The 21,451-nt window shown below is 39.7% G+C and overlaps 1 protein-coding gene and 1 non-coding gene across 2 annotated transcripts; one reads left to right on the top strand and one right to left on the bottom strand.

The window, feature by feature from the left end:
- Nucleotides 1-10,689: 10,689 nt before the first annotated feature.
- On the bottom strand, nucleotides 10,690-11,085 carry LOC112785843 (uncharacterized). The gene has a single exon (XM_025829266.1). It carries the CDS (start codon nucleotides 11,083-11,085, stop codon nucleotides 10,690-10,692), a length of 396 nt encoding a protein of 131 aa, XP_025685051.1.
- A 6,824-nt stretch (nucleotides 11,086-17,909) lies between these two features.
- Nucleotides 17,910-18,017, top strand: LOC112788542 (small nucleolar RNA R71). The gene has a single exon (XR_003195902.1). It is a non-coding gene; the product is annotated as a small nucleolar RNA R71 (small nucleolar RNA).
- Nucleotides 18,018-21,451: the final 3,434 nt, after the last annotated feature.

The raw sequence follows: 21,451 nt of genomic DNA, 5'->3' as shown, positions 1-21,451 counted from the left end.
ATCCTGAAGAATTGTGAAAATATCCTTCCTCAGTTTATCAGTAACTTCAGATGGAAAGAATTTCTCCAAAAACTCCTTTCTGAGTGTATCCCAGTTGGATACATTTGGTAGAGGTTGAGTGTAGTACCACTCTCTCACTTTTCCCTCAAGAGAAAACGGGAAAGCTTTCAGCAAAATTGAAGTTTCATCAGTACCATCACGCCTGACAGTAGAACAGGCTGCCTGGAAATCTCTCAAGTGCTTGATAGGCTCTTGAGCAGGTAGGCCATGAAACTTGGGCATCAAATTTAGCAGTGCAGTCTTTATTTCAAAATCTGTAGCTACCGCTGGATGATGCGCTTGAAACGGTTGCATTGTAAAATCAGGGGCTCCTTCCTCCTGGATGGTAACTCTCCTAGCTGCCATGTCTTCTGCACGTAAAACAACCGAATCAGTAGAACGGGGGCTAGTTTCTTCCTCAAGTTCGCTTTTAGATCCGCCCTCAGAGCGGACTAACCGACGCTGTTCTCGCCTTATTCGTGAAATAGTCCTTTCAATTTCAGGATCGAATATTAGCAAGCGCAGATCAAGAAGTGAACGCGTCATTTGACGAAAGAAACATGTAGCTCATAGTATCAAAATAAAATAAAATGCAAATAAATAAATTCTAATTAATAACTTTAGCACTCTATTGCAACTCCCCGGCAACGGCGCCAAAAATTGATGAGTCACAGAAGTTGGTGAATTAAAAATTATTAAAATAGTTACGTTGCAAGTATGGTTCTTAACTCACCGAAAATCTGCCTATCAATTTAGAAATATGTCACAGAGAGTTTAAATTAAAAATTACTGGGAGTTTAAGCCCCAGGTCGTCTCCCAATGAGTTGCAGAAAAGTGTGCTATTTTATTAATCAGATGTTCCAAGAAGTTGAGTTAAGTAGGTGGGAAATTAAATTGAGGAAATTCAAATAATATGAACTAAAAGCCTTGACTGGGAGTTGATTAGTTGGAATCTCTATTGTTGATGGAATGATTTCAAGATTAATTTATAATTAATGGTTGTTCTGTTTAGTTATCCTTTACTAGGTAAAGGAAAGTCAAACAAGTTGGAATGCTAGATCTGTTCACGAGTTGCGACCCACTTAGTTCAAAGGGATTGGTGTTAGTGATTAGATAACACTCCAACAGTTAACCCAATTACAAATTTTCTTTCAATCCTTCCAATTCAAGAGTTCCTTTCAATCAACTCCCCATCAAGTGAGGGAACTACTCACTCATTGTAAATAATAAATCCATAACACATGAAAGGGAATTAAAAGAAGACATGATTATTGGAATGGAAAATAAATTAAAATGGAGGAAATAATCCTTGTACTAAATAATCATGAAAGTATTCAAATGACAAAATTGAACAAAGCAAGGAACATGGAAGAGTAAAACCAAGTTAAGAGAACGAACTAGAATGACGAAGTCTTGATGAGGAAAAAACTCTTCTCAATGTTCCAATGCTAAGACCAATTGAAAATTAAAATTCCTAAAACCTAGAGAAAGAAACCTCAAAGAGTAAAACTAGATCTAAAACTTAAAACTGTGTAGAATGAATGTTGTGTTTTGTTTCTGCATATTCTCTGGCTCTAGTCTGCTGTTCCGGGCCGAAAACTGGGTCGAAATAAGGTCCAAAATCGCCCCCAGCGAATTCTGCAGATTATGCATATCGCACATGTCACGCGATTGCGTCATCCATGCGGACGCGTCATTCGCGCTTTTCCTTGCCACGCATTCGCGTTGTCCACGCTACCACGTCGCTTGAGCTTTTCCAATCCGCGCGGCCGCGTGAGCCATACGGCCGCGTCACTGCGATTTGCTCTCCTTCGCGCGGTCACGTGAGCCACGCGACCGCGTCACTTCTCGCTGGTTATCTCCTCAAATTCTTGTGTTCCTTCCATTTTTGCTAGCTTCCTTTCTAATCTCCAACTCATTCATGCCCTATAAAGTCTGAAACACTCAACACACAGATCACGGCATCGAATGGAATAAAGGAGAATTAAAATTACATAATTAAAGTCCCTAGGAAGCAGTTTTCAAACATGTTATAAATTCAGGAAGGAATTATAATTTCATGCTAATTTAATGAATAAGTGGGTAAGGATCATGATAAAACCACACAATTAAACACAATATAAACCATAAAATAGTGGTTTATCAAGGAGCCATGTCAAGGCTTGTGGTGTCCGCATGAGGCTTAAAATATTTTCCGCTCGGGACGATGTCGCCCTTCGCCGAAATTATCGCCTTCATGTCTTTAGCCTCGTTGGGAACACCAGCAGCAGCAGCCAATTCTGTTACCAAGGCAGGATATTGGAGGTTACCCTTAGCATGGACGCGACTCATTGCTTGTCGGATGAGGAAAGGGATGTTGACAGGCATCTCAGTGAGTACGCACCAGACAAGGAGGGTTAAGTCTGCTGTGATGGATGATTCATGAGTGCTTGGAAGCACATAGTAGGACAAGATTTGGACCCACACTCGAGCCTCCACAGTAAGCGTGCGTGCATCAATGCACTTAGGTCGGGGCCTGAGTCTCCCTCGGGTCCAATGTGTCTCCGGTTGGACAATGACCCCAAGGATCGAATCCCAATCAAAACTGCATGTGCAGCGCTGTATGTAACACCCTCACTATCCGAATGTCATGCTTCCGGCTGCGCCACTCTGATAGCTTGGGCATTACGACAACTCTAAACATATTTAATACTAAAAGTAGGAGCTTGTTTAAAACTTAAAACCGCATGACCTTTCAAAAAAAAATACTTTTTCGTTGAAAACATAAACATACATGTACATACAAACCAGATACAATAAAGATAATTTCTTAGAGTACCGTGATCATTGCTCGTCTTATGAGTCTTTCCAAAAACCATGGGTCCACATTCGAAATCCAGAAAATCCTTTTCGAAGACTTGGTAATTTCTCAATCATTTTAAAACAAAACCTTTTTCCTTTCTTGAAAAAAATCTAAAAAGTTTTTCCTAGACAGTATGAATGACCAACATGTCCCAAGCATAGGTTCAATTAAGTCTATGCTGTAAGAGTTTGATTTTTCATACTCTTCTAGACCCTAACCATGAAAGCAGTTACCTACACGGTATAAATAATCATCCCGTTCCAAGCATAGGTTCATTAAGTCTATGCTGAACCAGTCAGATATTTTATACAGAACTAGAACTCAATATACCAATCACGGCCTCAAGCCCATCCAATCCAACACGGCCCCCGGCCCAAACAACTCAATCATCAACCAATTCATCACAAACCAACCCATCAAACACAATCATAAATACTGTAGTTCAAACACAATCAATAGCAATTATAACAAATATAGCAGTTAACAGTTAACATAAGTATTCACAAAGACAAACCAATTACAATATGCACACCCAAACAATGTCACATAAATGCAAATGATGAATGTCTGTCCTACTGGCTCTGATATCACATTGTCGGTTATGTTGCCAAACCCGACTAGGATAAGCGGGATCCAACCACCGTCTTTATCCGTAGGTCCCATAGACAAGCGGGATTACCCACCGTCCTTGCCCGAAACACGCAAGCGGGATCAACCACCATCCTTACCTCCACCGTAAGCGGGATTAAACCACCGTCCTTACGCGGGCGCTGCACCCTCGACAAGCAGGATTAAACCACCGTCCTTGCCAGGCGCAAGCGACTTATCAACAATCTCATCTCAACATAAGCGGGACGAACCTGGCCCTTATGCTTACCAAATAATAACTCATCAATCTTGATGATATCCACAATCAATCAGGCTCAATAACTTATTTCAAATTCATTCTTGGCCCATTTTCTTTTAAATAACAAATGTATTCAATTCACATCTTGCCAAGAATCACTTTTCAAAACGAAGCCACATTCCACATCTTTCCAACACTTCCAAAAAATCAAAAAACTGTGCCAAATTCAAAATCTCTTTTGAAAGACTTAGAATTATTCATTTCTAAATCAAGATTTGGTCATAAAATTCCTCAGCGGAGTCTCAAGACTTCAGGGGAGAATAACCTAACTCATTTCTTAAATTCATTGAAAACCTCCGAAACCTTAACCTCTTGATTTGAATAAATAAAATTGAATTTAAACCAAAACCAAGTCATGTATCCAAATATTCCAAACCAATTTCAAAACCAACTTATTTAAATCAAAACCAAATCATTTAAAATGAAAACCAGTTTCAGTTTCATTCTTAAATCTATTTCCAAAGGCTCAGAAATTGTTTCAGTTTTACTAAATTAAAGTTTCAGAAAATACTTCAAACTTTTCCTAAAATGTCATAAAGTGAAATTAGTTAATCGAACTCCATTAAACATCCTTCAAATTACTTACTTAATCAAATTCCAAAACTTAAATATTTTCATCTTTAAATTGACTTTAAAACATGATTCTTTTTCTAAAATAGTTTACATTCAAAATATAATAATTTCCTTAATAAAAGGGTTCAAACATAATCCATTTATCAGTAATATAGTTCAAAGCATAATCCATTCCTTTTTAAAATACGATTTCAAATAAAATCTCGGATTTTATAGAAATTTTGTCAGCATCTCCCCTAAAACTTGGATTTTGCCACCCTTTCCGGGTTCCAACCAAACCAATCCTCAACTCTTTCCAACAGGTTCAAGACCAAATCAGTTTTCAATAAAACAAAAACTCAACTTTCAGATTATCAAAAACCATTTCAAATCAACCAATCCAGAAATCTCCAATTTATCAAAATCAGACATTGTTTCAAACAAACAGGCAACCATATTTATTCAAGACAAAATCAGACAATTCATAAGACTCACATAATCACCAGAAATACATCTCGCACAGCATATCTATTTATAACAATTCCCATTTAAAATAAATTAGTATGTATAAAAAATCCCTACCTCGACTCATCAAAATCATAATCTAAACGCATCAACCGAACTCTTTCCTCTTAGCCTGGAACCAACGACAACCACAAACTCAGCCCTTCATCACTTTCGCAGCACTCACAGCAACTTAAAAGCGATATTCAACATTCAGAACTCGAACCTATGTTACCAAACCTCATAGTTTATAATCAAACATAACAGAATACTAACGTAGGGGTTTCCGAAAGATAATTACTTACCGAACTAAGAAAATGAAACAGCGGCAGTAGCTGAACCGGTTTGGCGGCAGCCCCGGTAACCACCCCGAGCAGCAACAGCGATCAGAAATCCGGTGACGACGACCGTAACAAACAGGCAGTGATGACAAAGCTCCCAGAAACTTATAAGAAACAAAGACCAACTTAACCCTTACCGGCAGTGGCGTTCCCGGCGGCAAAAGCTCGGCCAGAAACTCCGTCAGCGGTGGATCTGGCAGCGACGGCTTTTCAACGGCAGATCTGATGGCAACGCGAGCTCCCTCTCTTCTTCGTGAACGGTGACAATGTATGACAGCAGGGAGGATGGATGGCGGTGGCACAAGCAGTAGGACGCGGCGACGACCTTCTTCCTGCGGTGGCTCCCTCACAAGTCCTCTCTCTCTTTGCTCGATCTCTCTCTCTCGTTGGCGTTGGGTGGTAACAGGAACCCACGAAGGTAACGGCGGACATGACGCAACGGTGGATCGTGAGGCTGGCACGAGCTCCTTCCTCCTCTGCTGGCATTCTCCTTTCAGACCTCCTCTCTCCTCTGCAAGCAGCGGCGGTGACGACGCGGCTGCGGTGGCTCTCCCCTATTCACATCTCTGCTTCTCGACGACGGCCATGGCGAGGCGACGGCGCATCCCACCAGCTCCGGCGCCCCTCCCCAGTTCTCCCTCACCCTCATATCTCCCTATCTTCCTCCCCCTTTCCTTCTTTCCCTACTCCTCTCTTTCTTCTTTCTTTCTTTTGTCTGAAGCAGATGTAGGTTAGGGTTTGGGAAAGGGTTGCTGCGCTGAGAGAAGAGTGAAGGTGGGTTAGGGTAGTAAATTAGGGTTTGTGGTAAAAATTAGGTGTAGAGATAGTTTGGTAATTTTAATAAAATTGGAGCATAAAGTTTTAATATTTGTAAAACTAATTTAATCTCTAAAATTACTTTAAAATATTATTTGTGGTATAAAATACTAATTGATTCTCAATCAATTTCTCTAATTGAAATACATAGTAATATTTGAAAATATTAATTGGATTTCTCTAATAGGATTTATGATTATTGAATTATTTTTTATAATTAAGTTATAAAGTTGGTAGTTATGAAATAATAGGAAAAAATATAAAGTCTAAAATTTTAAATCATAAATAGAAAAATAATCCATAAGTATAGAGTCTGGATAAAAACCTTAATTCATTTCAAAATCCAATTAATCAAAACAACCTTTAATTATTTTCAAAAAAAATGATTTTCCTGAAAATAAAACTGTAAATAATTATATGGTTTGAGGTTAGCTCAAAATAGGACTTTTCAAAAATCTTGGATCTTACACTGTAGCAGGACTTCTTGGTAACCATCTGTCCCATTCGCCACTGGCAAAACCTTAAGTATCCCTTGAATGGCTTCTTCCAAAATGGAGACTTGCTTCTAGCGTACAAAAACTGACAGAAGAGAAGGGGAGTGGTAGTTGGAGTAAAACTCCACCACCCAAGAAAGGTTGGCTTCCTGCGGTCTCCACATTAGAAATTCCCATTGTCGATGCTCAATGCAGGGCATCACAAACTGAACAATATGCTCCGGAGGGGCGAGGAGATGTTCAGAATAATCATTTCTTTCAACCATAGCAGGGAACATGAGCTCACAAAAGCGGTTGGAAAACCTTGTGGGGTCCTTCGCAGGGTTGCCCTTCTCTTGCTCATCAATATGAATAATCTTTTCACCCTCTTGGAGAGGGGTTTAGCAATTGGTGCATGGTGCCCCTTGGTGGTTGACCTTTGAGGTGCCCTTTTTGTAGGTGATGAGCGGATAATTTATACACTTTTTGGCATTATTTTTAGTATATTTTTCGTATATTTTAGTTAATTTTTATTATATTTTTATTAATTTTTAAATAAAAATCACTTTTCTAAACTTTACTATGAGTTTGTGTATTTCTCTGTGATTTCAGGTATTTTCTGGCTGAAATTGAGGGACCTGAGCAAAAGTCTGATTCAGAGGCTGAAAAAGGACTGCAGATGCTGTTGGATTCTGACCTCTCTGCACTCGAAGTGGATTTTCTGGAGCTACAGAAGCCCAATTGGCGCGCTCTCAATCGCATTGGAAAGTAGACATCCTGGGCTTTCCAGCAATATATAATAGTTTATACTTTGCCCGAGATTTGATGGCCCAAACAGGCGTTCCAAGTCAGCTCAAGAATTCTGGCGTTTAACGCCGGAACTGGCACAAAAGCTGGAGTTAAACGCCCAAACTGGCACAAAAGCTGGCGTTTAACTCCAAGAAAAGTCTCTACACGTGGAAGCTTCAATGCTCAACCCAAGCACACACCAAGTGGGCCCGGAAGAAGATTTCTGCATTAATTACTGATTTCTGTAAACCCTAGGCTACTAGTTCTCTATAAATAGGACCTTTTACTATTGTATTTTCATCTTTAGATTATCTTTTGATCCTTTGATCACGTTTTGGAGGCTGGTCATTCGGCCATGCCTAGACCTTTTGTTCTTATGTATTCTCAACGGTGGAGTTTCTACACACCATAGATTAAGGTGTGGAGCTCTGCTGTTCTTCATAAATTAATACAAAGTACTATTATTTTTCTATTCAACTCAAGTCTATTTCTTCTCCAAGATATTCATTCGCACCCAAGAACATGATGAATGTGATGATTATGTGACACTCATCAGCATTCTCACCTATGAACGCGTGACTGACTACCACTTCCGTTCTACATGCAAACAAGCTTGAATGTGTATCTCTTGAGTTTCTAATCTAAGATTGGAACCTTCGTGGTATAGGCAAGAATTATTGGTGGCCATTCCTGAGATTCGGAACGTCTAAACCTTGTCTGTGGTATTCTGAGTAGGATCTGGGAAGGGATGACTGTGACGAGCTTCAAACTCGCGATTGTTGGGCGTGTGACAGACGCAAAAGGATCAATGGATCCTATTCCAACATGATCGAGAACCGACAGATGATTAGCCGTGTGGTGACAGCGCATTTGGAATGTTTTCACTGAGAGGACGAGAAGTAGTCATTGAAAATGGTGATGCCCAACATAAAGCTTGCCATGGAAAGGAGTATGAATGGTTGGAAGAAGATAATAGGAAAGCAGAGGTTCAGGAGGAACAAAGCATCTTCATACGCTTATCTGAAATTCCAACCAAAGAATTACATAAGTATCTCTATCTTTATTTTATGTTTTATTTATCTTTTAATTATCAATTCTCCATCACCATCTGAATTCGCCTGACTGAGATTTACAAGGTGACCATAGCTTGCTTCAAGCCGACCATCTCCGTGGGATCGACCCTTACTCACGTAAGGTTTATTACTTGGACGACCCAGTGCACTTGCTGGTTAGTTGTGCGGAATTGTGACAAAGTGTGATTCATGTTTAAGAGCTCCAAGTCCTTTGGCGCCATTGTTGATGATCACAATTTTGTGCACCAGTAGGCAGCTTTTTTAACGCCTTTTCCTTGCCCTTTTTGGTGGCCATCCTGAAAAAGGAAGGAAAAGAGAAAACATTAAACTCAAAGAAATAACACTTGGAGAACAACATGCAAGTGAGGAATAATGCCACAAAGAGATAAAGCATCTTGGAGACATGACAGCTGCAACATGTAAACAAGACAACAATATAATCATGGGGCATATCACTAGCATGAGATGCAAGAGTGAGAGAAGCATGCAAGTGTAAGGCATGAGAAGGATAAGCTCAACCATCAATAACACATAAAGTACACATGCAAGAAAGATAATAAGCACAAGAAAACTATGTACCTAGTCTAACTCCAAGACAATGAAGCATGCAATGGAATAAGGTGGAGTTAGAGAAAGTGGAATCACAAATCTTGCACTATGGTACAAAGAAGCAAGTTATGGGTAATGAGCATATACATGGTAAAGGTGAAGCATAATAAGCTCAATGCACAAAAAGAGAAGCAAATGTATGAGAAAGCAGTACTAAGTTGAGAGCATAATGTCAAATTTGAACCAAGAAATTATTGGTGCTTTTTAACAAACACTTAGTGTGCATCTTCCAACTAACAAGCAAGTAAGAAAATTTCAAAAATGTAACACCCCAAAATGAAATACCAAACATCAAAATAACACCACATAATTACAAAAGAGTCAAGAGATATCAAAATAACCCATCAATGCAAGGGATAACTCAAAGTTCAACACCCATAGAAAATATAAAAAGAAAGAAAGCAAATAAACAAGAACAAATTAATGAAAATACAACTAAGAAGAAATGGAAGAGAGTAAATAAATGCAACTAATAAGGGAAAATCTAAACAAAGACAAAAGAGAAGGAGTAGGAGTAAAACATTGAGAAGAGGAAGAAGGTAAGGTAAAGTGCAAGTGAAAATAGGAGAAGAGAAAGGAGAGAAAAGGGGAAGAGAAAATGTGGGGCCGCCAGAGGTGGTGGTCGCCGGTGGTATTGGGCGGAGACAAGATGGTAGGAAGGGGAGAAGAAGGAAGGAAGATGGAATAGAAGAAGGGAACAAAAGAAAGAAAGAAAACAGGGCGCGCTGCATATCAGCTGCGTCTGGGACGCGACGCATGCGCCTCATCCACGCCTACGCGTGGATGGTTAGAAAAGAGTAGTGACGCGTAAGCGTCGCCCACGCATACGCGCGGGTAGCAGAAATGGGAGAGGGCGCATACGCATCAGGCGATGCGCACGCATGGACAGAGTTGTGCCTTACGCACAAAGGCAGCGCAAAATTCGCACAAGTGACGGTTTTTGTATCATGAGTTGGCAGCAGAGCAATTGACGCGTATGCTTCGGCGACGTACACACATGGATGGTGAGGATGGCGATCGACGCGTAAGCGTTGCCCACGCTTACGGATGGGTAGCAGTTGTGCTCCCCCCCCCCCACAGTTCCCGCACAAATTTCGCACAACTCTCTGGATTTTGTACCAGTAGTTCGAAAACATGCCTATGATGCGTGCGCATCGCCCACGTATGAACGTCAGGGACGCACGCGCGTCACCCGCACTTAGGTATGGATGCACGAAACAGACAAGGACGCGTAGGCATCAGCCGACGCGCACGCGTGATGGGGTTGTGCGTTAGGCACACTTCCAGCACAATTCTCGCACAACTCTCAGGTTTTTGTACCAGAAATTGCGAAAGTGCAATCGACACGTACGTGTCGTCCACGCATACGTGTAGACACCCCTTTTTTTCATAAACATAAACATAGAGAAAGGCAGTTTTAACACCATCTTGGCAGTCATTCAAACTAGATAGTTCAAAAACACGCACAATTTCATACAATACTCAAAATGTAGCATTTTCTTCAACATTACCAATTCAACCAAACTTAGATTAATGAAATCCTCATGGCCATTCTAACAAGCTCAGTAAAACACAACAAAATCAAGCATACTCAAACAAACTCACAAAAGCAAACAATCACAAAATCAAACAAAGATTCTAAAAACTATATGCAAGAAATTATATACAAGGAAGATCATACTATGGTGGGGTGTCTCCCACCTAGCACTTTTCTTTAAGGTCCTTAAGTTTGACTTTCATGAGCTTAAGCTTCTCCTCCTTTGGATGCATCCTTAAGTAGGAACACCTCCAACTCCTTCGGTGACTTATAGCCATGATACTTCTTTACCCTATGGCAGTTCACCTTGAATGTTGCACCACTTTGAGGTTGGAATAGCTCGACCACGCCATAGGGCTTCACTCCTTTCCCTTTAAAGGGGCCATCCCACCTTGAACGGAGCTTTCCGGGCATGAATCTGAGTCTTGAGTTGTATAGAAGAACTTTATCACCTTCTTGAAAATCTTTCTTGCGGATATGGTGATCATGGAATGCCTTAGTTTGCTCCTTGTAAATCCTTGCATTCTCATAGGCCTCTATCCTAAGGCATTCAAGTTCCTTTAGTTGCAATTTCCTGGCTATACCCACCTTGGTGAAATCCATGTTACACTGCTTAACCGCCCAATAGGCCCTATGTTGAAAACCTCTACTCTCTTCATTCTTCTTTTGCTCGAGGACGAGCAAACCTTCTAAGTTTGGTGTGGTAAAAGCTTTGCTTTTTGTTTTTCCATAACCATTTATGGCACCTAAGGCTGGAGAAACCTCTAGAAAGAGAAAAGGGAAGGCAAAAGCTTCCACCTTCGAGTCACAGGAGATGGAGAGATTCATCTCAAAGGTGCATCAAGACCACTTCTATGAAGTCGTGGCCAAGAAAAAAGTGATCCCCGAGGTCCCTTTCAAGCTCAAAAAGAGTGAATATCCGGAGATCCGACATGAGATTCGAAGAAGAGGTTGGGAAGTTCTCACCAACCCCATTCAACAAGTCAGAATCTTAATGGTTCAAGAGTTCTATGCTAATGCATGGATCACCAAGAACCATGATCAAAGTGTGAACCCGGATCCAAAGAATTGGCTTACAATGGTTCGGGGGAAATACTTAGATTTCAGTCCGGAAAATGTAAGGTTGGCATTCAACTTGCCAATGATGCAAGGAGATGCACACCCCTACACTAGAAGGGTCAACTTTGATCAAAGGTTGGACCAAGTCCTCATAGACATTTGTGAAGAGGGTGCTCAATGGAAAAGAGATTCAAGAGGAAAGCCGGTTCAACTAAGAAGGCATGACCTCAAGCCTGTGGCTAGGGGATGGTTGGAGTTCATTTAACGCTCAATCATTTCCACTAGCAACCGGTCTGAAGTTACTATAGACCGGGCTATCATGATCCATAGCATCATGATTGGAGAGGACGGGAAGTAGCCATTGACAACGGTGATGCCCAACATAAAGCTTGCCATGGAAAGGAGTATGAATGATTGGAAGAAGGCAATAGGAAAGCAGAGGTACAGAAGGAACAAAGCATCTTCATACGCTTATCTGAAATTCCTACCAATGAATTACATAAGTATCTCTATCTTTATTTTATGTTTTATTCATATTTTAATTATCAATTCTCCAAAACCATTTGAATCTGCCTGACTGAGATTTACAAGATGACCATAGCTTGCTTCAAGCCGACAGTCTCCGTAGGATCGACCCTTACTCACGTAAGGTTTATTACTTGGACGACCCAGTGCACTTGCTGGTTAGTTGTGCGGAGTTGTGACAAAGAGTTGAGATTACAATTGTGCATACTGGTACGCGGAATCGTGATTTACACGTTAATTATGTAAAGTTCATTGCTCTTTCTTTCCCTGGCAATGGCGCCAAAAACATTATGCCAAAACCACGGTTCACAACTCTGTGTAACTGACCAGCAAGTGCACTAGGTCGTCCAAGTAATACCTTACGTGAGTAAGGGTCGAATCCCACGGAGATTGTTGGTATGAAGCAAGCTATGGTCACCTAGCAAATCTCAGTCAGGCGGATATCAAACAGTAATGGGTTTTCGAAAATAAATAATAGAATAGGGATAGAGGTACTTATGTAAATCATTGGTGAGAATTTCAGATAAGCGAATGGAGATGCTTCTCGTTCCTCTGAACCTCTGCTTTCCTGCTATCTTCATCCAGTCAGTCTTACTCCTTTCCATGGCTGGCTTTATGTGATACATCACCATTGTCAACGGCTACTTTCGGTCATCTCTCGGGAAAATGATCCAATGCCCTGTCACGGCACGGCTAATCGTCTGGAGGCATCACCCTTGTTAATGGCTTCATCTTATCCTCTCAGTGAAAATGATCAACGCACCCTGTCACGGTACGGCTATTCATCTGTCGGTTCTCGATCATGCTGGAATAGGATTTACTATCCTTTTGCGTCTGTCACTAACGCCCCGCAATCGCGAGTTTGGAGCTCGTCACAGTCATCCAATCATTGAATCCTACTCGGAATACCACAGACAAGGTTTAGACCTTCCGGATTCTCTTGAATGCCGCCATCATTCTAGCTTACGCCACGAAGATTCTGGTTAGGAGATCTAAGAGATACTCATTCAGTCTAAGGTAGAACGGAAGTGGTTGTCAGGCACGCGTTCATAGGTAATGATGATGATTGTCACGTTCATCACATTCAGGTTGAAGTGCGAATGAATATCTTAGAAGCAAAACAAGATGAATTGAATAGAAAACAGTAGTACTTTGCATTAATCTTTGAGGAACAGCAGAGCTCCACACCTTAATCTATGGAGTGTAGAAACTCTACCATTAAAAATACATAAGTGATAGGTCCAGGCATGGCCGAATGGCCAGCCCCTCTGATCTAAGAACCAGGCGTCCAAAGATTCAAAGATGTCTAATACAATAGTAAAAAGTCCTATTTATAATAAACTAGCTACTAGGGTTTACATGAGTAAGTAATTGATGCATAAATCCACTTCCGGGGCCCACTTGGTGTGTGCTTGGGCTGAGCTTGAGTGTTGCACGTGTAGAGGTCCTTCTTGGAGTTGAACGCCAGCTTTTGTGCCAGTTTGGGCGTTCAACTCTGGTTTTGGCTCCTTTTCTAGCGCTGGACGCCAGATTTGGGCAGAAAGCTGGAGTTGAACGCCGGTTTACGTCATTTATTCTTGGCAAAAGTATGAACTATTATATATTGCTGGAAAGCCCTGGATGTCTACTTTCCAAAGCAATTGGAAGCGCGCCATTTGGAGTTCTGTAGCTTCAGAAAATCCATTTTGAATGCAGGGAGGTCAGAATCCAACAGCATCAGCAGTCCTTCTTCAACCTCTGAATTTGATTTCTGCTCAAGTCCCTCAATTTCAGCCAGAAAATACCTGAAATCACAGAAAAGCACACAAACTCATAGTAAAGTCCAAAAATGTGAATTTAACATAAAAACTAATGAAAACATCCCTAAAAGTAACTAGATCCTACTAAAAACATACTAAAAACAATGTCAAAAAGCGTATAAATTATCCGCTCATCACAACACCAAACTTAAATTGTTGCTTGTCCCCAAGCAACTGAAAATCAAATAGGATAAAAAGAAGAGAATATACTATAAATTCCAAACTATCAATGAAACATAGCTCCAATCATATGAGCGGGACTTATAGCTTTTTGCCTTTTGAATAGTTTTGGCATCTCACTTTATCCATTGAGGTTCATAATGATTGGCATCTATAGGAACTCAGAGTTCAGATAGTGTTATTGATTCTCCTAGTTCAGTATGATGATTCTTGAACACAGCTATTTCATGAGTCTTGGCCGTGGCTCTAAGCACTTTGTTTTCCAGTATTACTACCGGATACATAAATGCCACAGACACATAATTAGGTGAACCTTTTCAGATTGTGACTCAGCTTTGCTAAAGTCCCCAATTAGAGGTGTCCAGGATTCTTAAGCACACTCTTTTTTTGCTTTGGACCTTGACTTTAACCGCTCAGTCTCAAGTTTTCACTTGACACCTACACGCCACAAGCACATGGTTAGGGACAGCTTGGTTTAGCCGCTTAGACCAGGATTTTATTCCTTTAGGCCCTCCTATCCACTGATGCTCAAAGCCTTGGGATCCTTTTTATTTGCCCTTGCCTTTTGGTTTTAAGGGTTATTGGCTTTTTGCTCTTGCCTCTTGGTTTTAAGAGCTTTGGCTTTTTCTGCTTGCTTTTTCTTTCTATTTTTCTATATTTTTTTTTCGCCTATTATTTTTTTTTCTGCAAGCTTTGTTCTTTGCTGCTTTTTCTTGCTTCAAGAATCATTTTTATGATTTTTCAGATTATCAAATAACATGTCTCCTAGTCATCATTCTTTTAAGAGCCAACATATTTAACATTCTTAAACAACAACTTCAAAAGACATATGCACTGTTCAAGCATACATTCAGAAAACAAGAAGCATTGTCACCACATCAATATAATTAAGCTAAGTTCAAGGATAAATTCAAAACTCATGTATTTCTTGTTCTTTTGAATTAAAACATTTTTTTATTTAAGAGAGGTGATGGATTCATAGGACATTCATAACTTTAAGACAAAGTTACTAACTACTAATGATCATGTAATGAAGACACAAACATAGATAAGCACATATCATAGAAAACGAAAAACAGAAGAAATAAGAACAAGGAATGAATCCACCTTAGTGATGGTGGCGTTTCCTTCTTGAGGAACCAATGATGTCCTTGAGCTCTTCTATGTCTCTTCCTTGTCTTTGTTGCTCCTCCCTCATTACTTTTTGATCTTCTCTAATTTTATGAAGGATGATGGAGTGCTCTTGATGTTCCACCCATAGTTGCTTCCAATAATTGTGTGGAAGAAAATGTATCCCCTGAGGTATCTCAGGGATCTCTTGATTTGCAGTCAAATGTTCTACCACTGAGCTATAGACCCTTGATGGAAGCTTTTGTCTTCCCTTTCCTCTTTCTAGAGGTTTCTCTGGCCTTAGGTGCCATCAATGGTTATGAAAAAAACAAAAAAGCTATGCTTTTACCACACCAAACTTAGAATGTTGCTCGCCCTCGAGCAAAAGAAGAAAGAATAGAAGAAGAAGAAGAAGATATGGAGGAGATGGATGGACGTGTGTATTCGGCCATATGGGTGGGATTGGGTGGGAGAGAGATGTTGAATTTTGAAGGTAGTGGGTGTATGGATGTGAGTGGTAAATGGAAAACAGAAGGGATGATCATGAATGGAAAGAGAGATGATGAGGTAGGTGGGGATCCTGTGGGGTCCACAGATCCTGAGATGATCCCGTGGGGTCCACAGATCCTGAGGTGTCAAGGCATTTACATCCCTGCACCAATTTAGGCATGTAAAATGCCCTTGCACACAACTCTGGGCGTTCAGCGCCAGGTTGGTGCCCATTTTAGGCGTTCAACGCCCATTTGTTGCCATTTCTGGCGTTGAACGCCAGAACTATGCTTGTTCTGGGCGTTCAGCGCCAGGATGCTGCCCATTTTGGGCATTCAGCGCCAGAACCATGCTCTGTTCTGGCGTTGAACGCCAAGCAGATGCTCCTCCAGGGTGTGATTTTTCTTCTGCTATTTTTGATTCCGTTTTCAATTTTTATATTTATTTTATGACTCCACATGTTCATGAACCTAATAAAACATGAAAAACAAAAACAAAATTAGATAAATAAACATTGGGTTGCCTTCCAACAAGCGCTTCTTTAATGTCAATAGCTTGACAGTGGGCTCTCATGGAGCCTCACAGATGTTCAGAGCATTGTTGAGACTCTCCAACACCAAACTTAGAGTTTGGATATAGGAGTTCAACACCAAACTTAGAGTTTGGTTGTGGCCTCCCAACACCAAACTTAGAGTTTGACTGTGGGGGCTTGGGTTGACTCTGCTTTGAGAGAAGCTTTTCATGCTTCCTCTCCATGGTTGCAGAGGGAGATCCTTGAGTTTTAAACACAAGGGAGTCCTCATTCCATTGAAGGACTAGTTCACCTCTGTCAACATCAATCACAGCTCTTGCTGTGGCCAGGAAAGGTCTTCCTAGGATGATGGATTCATCCTCTTCCTTTCCAGTATCCAGGACTATGAAATCAGCAGGGATGTAAAGGCCTTCAACCTTTACTAACACATCCTCTACTTGTCCATATGCCTATTTTCTTGAATTGTCTGCCATCTCTAATGAGATTTTAGCAGCTTGCACCCCATAGATTCCCAGTGTCTCTATTACAGAGAGGGGCATGAGGTTTATCCCTGAACCAAGGTCACACAGAGCCTTAAAGATCATGGTGCCTATGGTACAAGGTATTATGAACTTTCCAAGATCCTGTCTCTTCTGAGGCAATGTCAGTTGATCCAAATCACTTAGTTCATTGGTGAACAAGGGAGGTTCATCTTCCCAAGTCTCAATACCAAATAATTTGGCATTCAGCTTCATGATTGCACCAAGAAACTTGCCAGTTTGCTCTTTAGTAACATCCTCATTCTCTTCAGAAGAGGAATACTCATCAGAGCTTATGAAAGGCATAAGGAGGTTCAATGGAATCTCTATGGTCTCTAGATGAGCCTCAGAGTCCTTTGGTTCCTCAGAGGGAAGTTCCTTATTGATCACTGGACGTCCCAGGAGGTCTTCCTCCTTGGGATTCACGTCCTCTCCTTCCCTTACAGGTTCGGCCATGGTGCTTATGTCAATGGCCTTGCACTCTCCTTTTGGATTCTCTTCTGTATTGCTTGGGAGAGTACTAGGAGGGATTTCAGTGATCCTTTTACTCAGCTGGCCCACTTGTGCTTCCAAATTTCTAATGGAAGACCTTGTTTCATTCATGAAACTTATAGTGGCCTTAGATAGATCAGAGACTAAGTTTGCTAAATTTGAAGTATTTTGTTCAGAGTTCTCTGTCTGTTGCTGAGTGGATGATGGAAAAGGCTTGCTATTGCTAAACCTATTTCTTCCACCATTATTAAAGCCTTGTTGGGGCTTTTGATCCTTCCATGAGAAATTTGGATGATTTCTCCATGATGAATTATAGGTGTTTCCATACGGTTCACCCATGTAATTTACCTCTGCTATTGCAGGGTTCTCAGGATCATAAGCTTCTTCTTCAGAAGATGCTTCTTGAGTACTGTTGGATGCAGCTTGCATTCCATTCAGACTCTGAGAAATCATATTGACTTGCTGAGTCAATATTTTGTTCTGAGCCAGTATGGCATTCAGAGTATCAATTTCAAGAACTCCCTTCTTCATAGGCGTCCCATTATTCACAGGATTCCTTTCAGAAGTGTACATGAATTGGTTATTTGCAACCATGTCAATGAGTTCTTGAGCTTCTGCAGGCGTTTTCTTCAGGTGAATGGATCCACCTGCAGAGGTATCCAATGACATCTTAGATAACTCAGACAGACCATCATAGAATATATCCAGGATGGTCCATTCTAAAAGCATGTCAGAAGGACACTTTTTGGTCAGTCCTTTGTATCTCTCCCAAGCTTCATAGAGGGATTCACCTTCTTTCTGTCTGAAGGTTTGAACATCCACTCTAAGCTTGCTCAGCTTTTGAGAAGGAAAGAACTTGGCTAGGAAGGCCTTGACCAGCTTATCCCAAGAGTTCAGGCTATCCTTAGGTTGAGAGTCTAACCATACTCTAGCTCTGTCTCTTACAGCAAAAGGGAAAAGCATGAGCCTGTAGACTTCAAGATCTACTCCATTAGTCTTAACAGTATCACAGATCTGCAAGAATTCAGTTAAGAACTGAAAAGGATCTTCAGATGGAAGTCCATAAAACTTGCAGTTCTGCTGCATCAGAGAAACTAATTGAGGTTTCAGCTCAAAGTTGTTTGCTCCAATGGCAGGAATGGAGATGCTTCTTCCATGTAAATTGGAATTAGGTGCAGTAAAGTCACCAAGCATCTTCCTTACATTATTATTATTTTCGGCTGCCATCTCCTCTTCCTGTTCGAAAAATTCTGAAAGGTTATCTCTGGATTGTTGTAATTTAGCTTCTCTTAATTTTCTCTTCAGAGTCCTTTCAGGTTCTGGATCTACTTCAACAAGAATATTCTTGTCCTTGCTCCTTCTCATATGACAAAGAAGAGGGCACAGAAAAAATAATAATAATAATATGGATCCTTTATACCACAGTATAGGGATCCCTGTGTGAGTAGAAGAAGAGGGGGAGACAAAGAATGTAATATAATGGAAGAAACACAACTGTGAGGAGGGTTGAGATGTGAGATGAGATGTTAGTAGATGAATAAATAAATAGAATAAGATGGGAGAGGGAGAATTTTCGAAAAATATTTTTGAAAAAGAGTTAGTGATTTTCGAAAATGGTTTTTGAAAAATGTTAGTATTTTTCGAAAATTTTTTAAAATCAAAAATAAAAATAAGAATAATTAGTTAATTAAAAAAAACTTTTCAAAAAGAGGGAAGATATTTTCAAAAATTAGAGAGAGAGAGTTAGTTAGGTAGTTTTGAAAAAGTTAAGAAACAAACAAAAAGTTAGTTAGTTAGTTGAAACAAATTTTGAAGAGATAAGAAGTTAGGAGGTTAGAAAAGATATTTTGAAACAAACTTTTTGAAAAAGGTAAGATAAGAAGATATTTTAGAAATTAGTTTTGAAAAAGATTTGATTTTTAAAATCTCAATTAATGACTTGATTCATAAGAAATCACAAGATATGATTCTAGAACTTAAAGTTTGAATCTTTCTTAACAAGTAAGTAACAAACTTGAAATTTTTGAATCAAAACATTAATTGTTATTGTTATTTTCGAAAATTATGATATAAAAAAATAAGAAAAAGATTTTTGAAAAATATTTTTGAAATTTTCGAAAATAACTAAGAAATTTGAAAAAGATTTGATTTTTGAAAAAGATTTTGAAAAAGATAAGATTTTCAAATTGAAATTTTGATTTGACTCATAAGAAACAACTTGATTTTTAAAAATTTTTGAAAAAGTCAATCCAAATTTTCGAATTTGATGAGAGAAAAAGGGAAAGATATTTTTTGATTTTTGAATTTTTATGATGAGAGAGAAAAACACTAAAAAGATGCAATGCATGAGAATTTTAGATCAAAACATGTAATGCATGCAAGAATGCTATGAATGTCAAGATGAATACCAAGAACACTATGAAGATCATGATGAATATCAAGAACATATTTTTGAAAAATTTTTAATGCAGAGAAAACATACAAGACACCAAACTTAGAATTCTTTAACGCTTAGACACTAAGAATTCAAGAATGCATATGAAAAACAAGAAAAGACACAAAACATGAAATCATCAAGATCAAACAAGAAGACTTACCAAGAACAACTTGAAGATCATGATGAACACTATGAATGCATGAATTTTCGAAAAATGCAAGATGCATATGCAAGTGACACCAAACTTATGATATGACTCAAGACTCAAACAAGAAACACAAAAAATATTTTTGATTTTTATGATTTTCTAATTTTTTTGTATTTTTTTTTTCGAAAATTATTATGAAAAAGAAAAACAAGGATTCCAAAATTTTTAATATGAATTCCAGGAATCTTGCATTCTTAGTCTAAAGCTTCAGTCCAGGAATTAGACATGGCTCACTAGCCAGCCAAGCTTTCAATGAAAGCTCCGGTCCAAAACACTAGACATGGCCAATGGCCAGCCAAGCTTCAGAAAGATATCAGAATATACTGCTCATTACTTATCAAATATGTAACTTGCCTCTATGCTGATGGTTTGGAAGCCTCAGTCCAAATGAATTTAGACATGGCTTTACAGCCAGCCAGGCTTCACATGCTTCATGAAACACTAGAATTCATTCTTAAAAATTTTGAAGTCATAGAATAATTTATTTTTGAAAACATTATATTTTTTTTCGAAAACAAAAGAAAAATTTTTGAAAGATTTTTGAAATTTTTTTTTTTTTGAAAACAAAACGAAAAAGAAAATTACCTAATCTGAGCAACAGGATGAACCGTCAGTTGTCCAAACTCGAACAATCCCCGGCAACGGCGCCAAAAACTTGGTACACGGAATCGTGAATTACACGTTAATTATGTAAAGTTCATTGCTCTTTCTTTCCCTGGCAATGGCGCCAAAAACATGATGCCAAAACCACGGTTCACAACTCCGTGTAACTGACCAGCAAGTGCACTGGGTCGTCCAAGTAATACCTTACGTGAGTAAGGGTCGAATCCCACGGAGATTGTTGGTATGAAGCAAGCTATGGTCACCTTGCAAATCTCAGTCAGGCGGATATCAAACAGTAATGGGTTTTCGAAAATAAATAATAGAATAGGGATAGAGGTACTTATGTAAATCATTGGTGAGAATTTCAGATAAGCGAATGGAGATACTTCTCGTTCCTCTGAACCTCGGCTTTCCTGCTATCTTCATCCAGTCAGTCTTACTCCTTTCCATGGCTTGCTTTATGTGATACATCACCATTGTCAACGGCTACTTTCGGTCATCTCTCGGGAAAATAATCCAATGCCCTGTCACGGCACGGCTAATCGTCTGGAGGCATCACCCTTGTCAATGGCTTCATCTTATCCTCTCAGTGAAAATGATCAACGCACCCTGTCACGGCACGGTTATTCATCTGTCGGTTCTCGATCATGCTGGAATAGGATTTACTATCCTTTTGCGTCTGTCACTAACGCCCCGCAATCGCGAGTTTGGAGCTCGTCACAGTCATCCAATCATTGAATCCTACTCGGAATACCACAGACAAGGTTTAGACCTTCCGGATTCTCTTGAATGCCGCCATCATTCTAGCTTACGCCACGAAGATTCTGGTTAGGAGATCTAAGAGATACTCATTCAGTCTAAGGTAGAACGGAAGTGGTTGTCAGGCACGCGTTCATAGGGAATGATGATGATTGTCACGTTCATCACATTCAGCTTGAAGTGCGAATGAATATCTTAGAAGCGAAACAAGATGAATTGAATAGAAAACAGTAGTACTTTGCATTAATCTTTGAGGAA

Source organism: Arachis hypogaea, chromosome 20, assembly GCF_003086295.3.
Source record: "Arachis hypogaea cultivar Tifrunner chromosome 20, arahy.Tifrunner.gnm2.J5K5, whole genome shotgun sequence".
NCBI lineage: Eukaryota > Viridiplantae > Streptophyta > Magnoliopsida > Fabales > Fabaceae > Arachis > Arachis hypogaea.
This window is presented reverse-complemented; position numbering and strand designations above follow the sequence as displayed.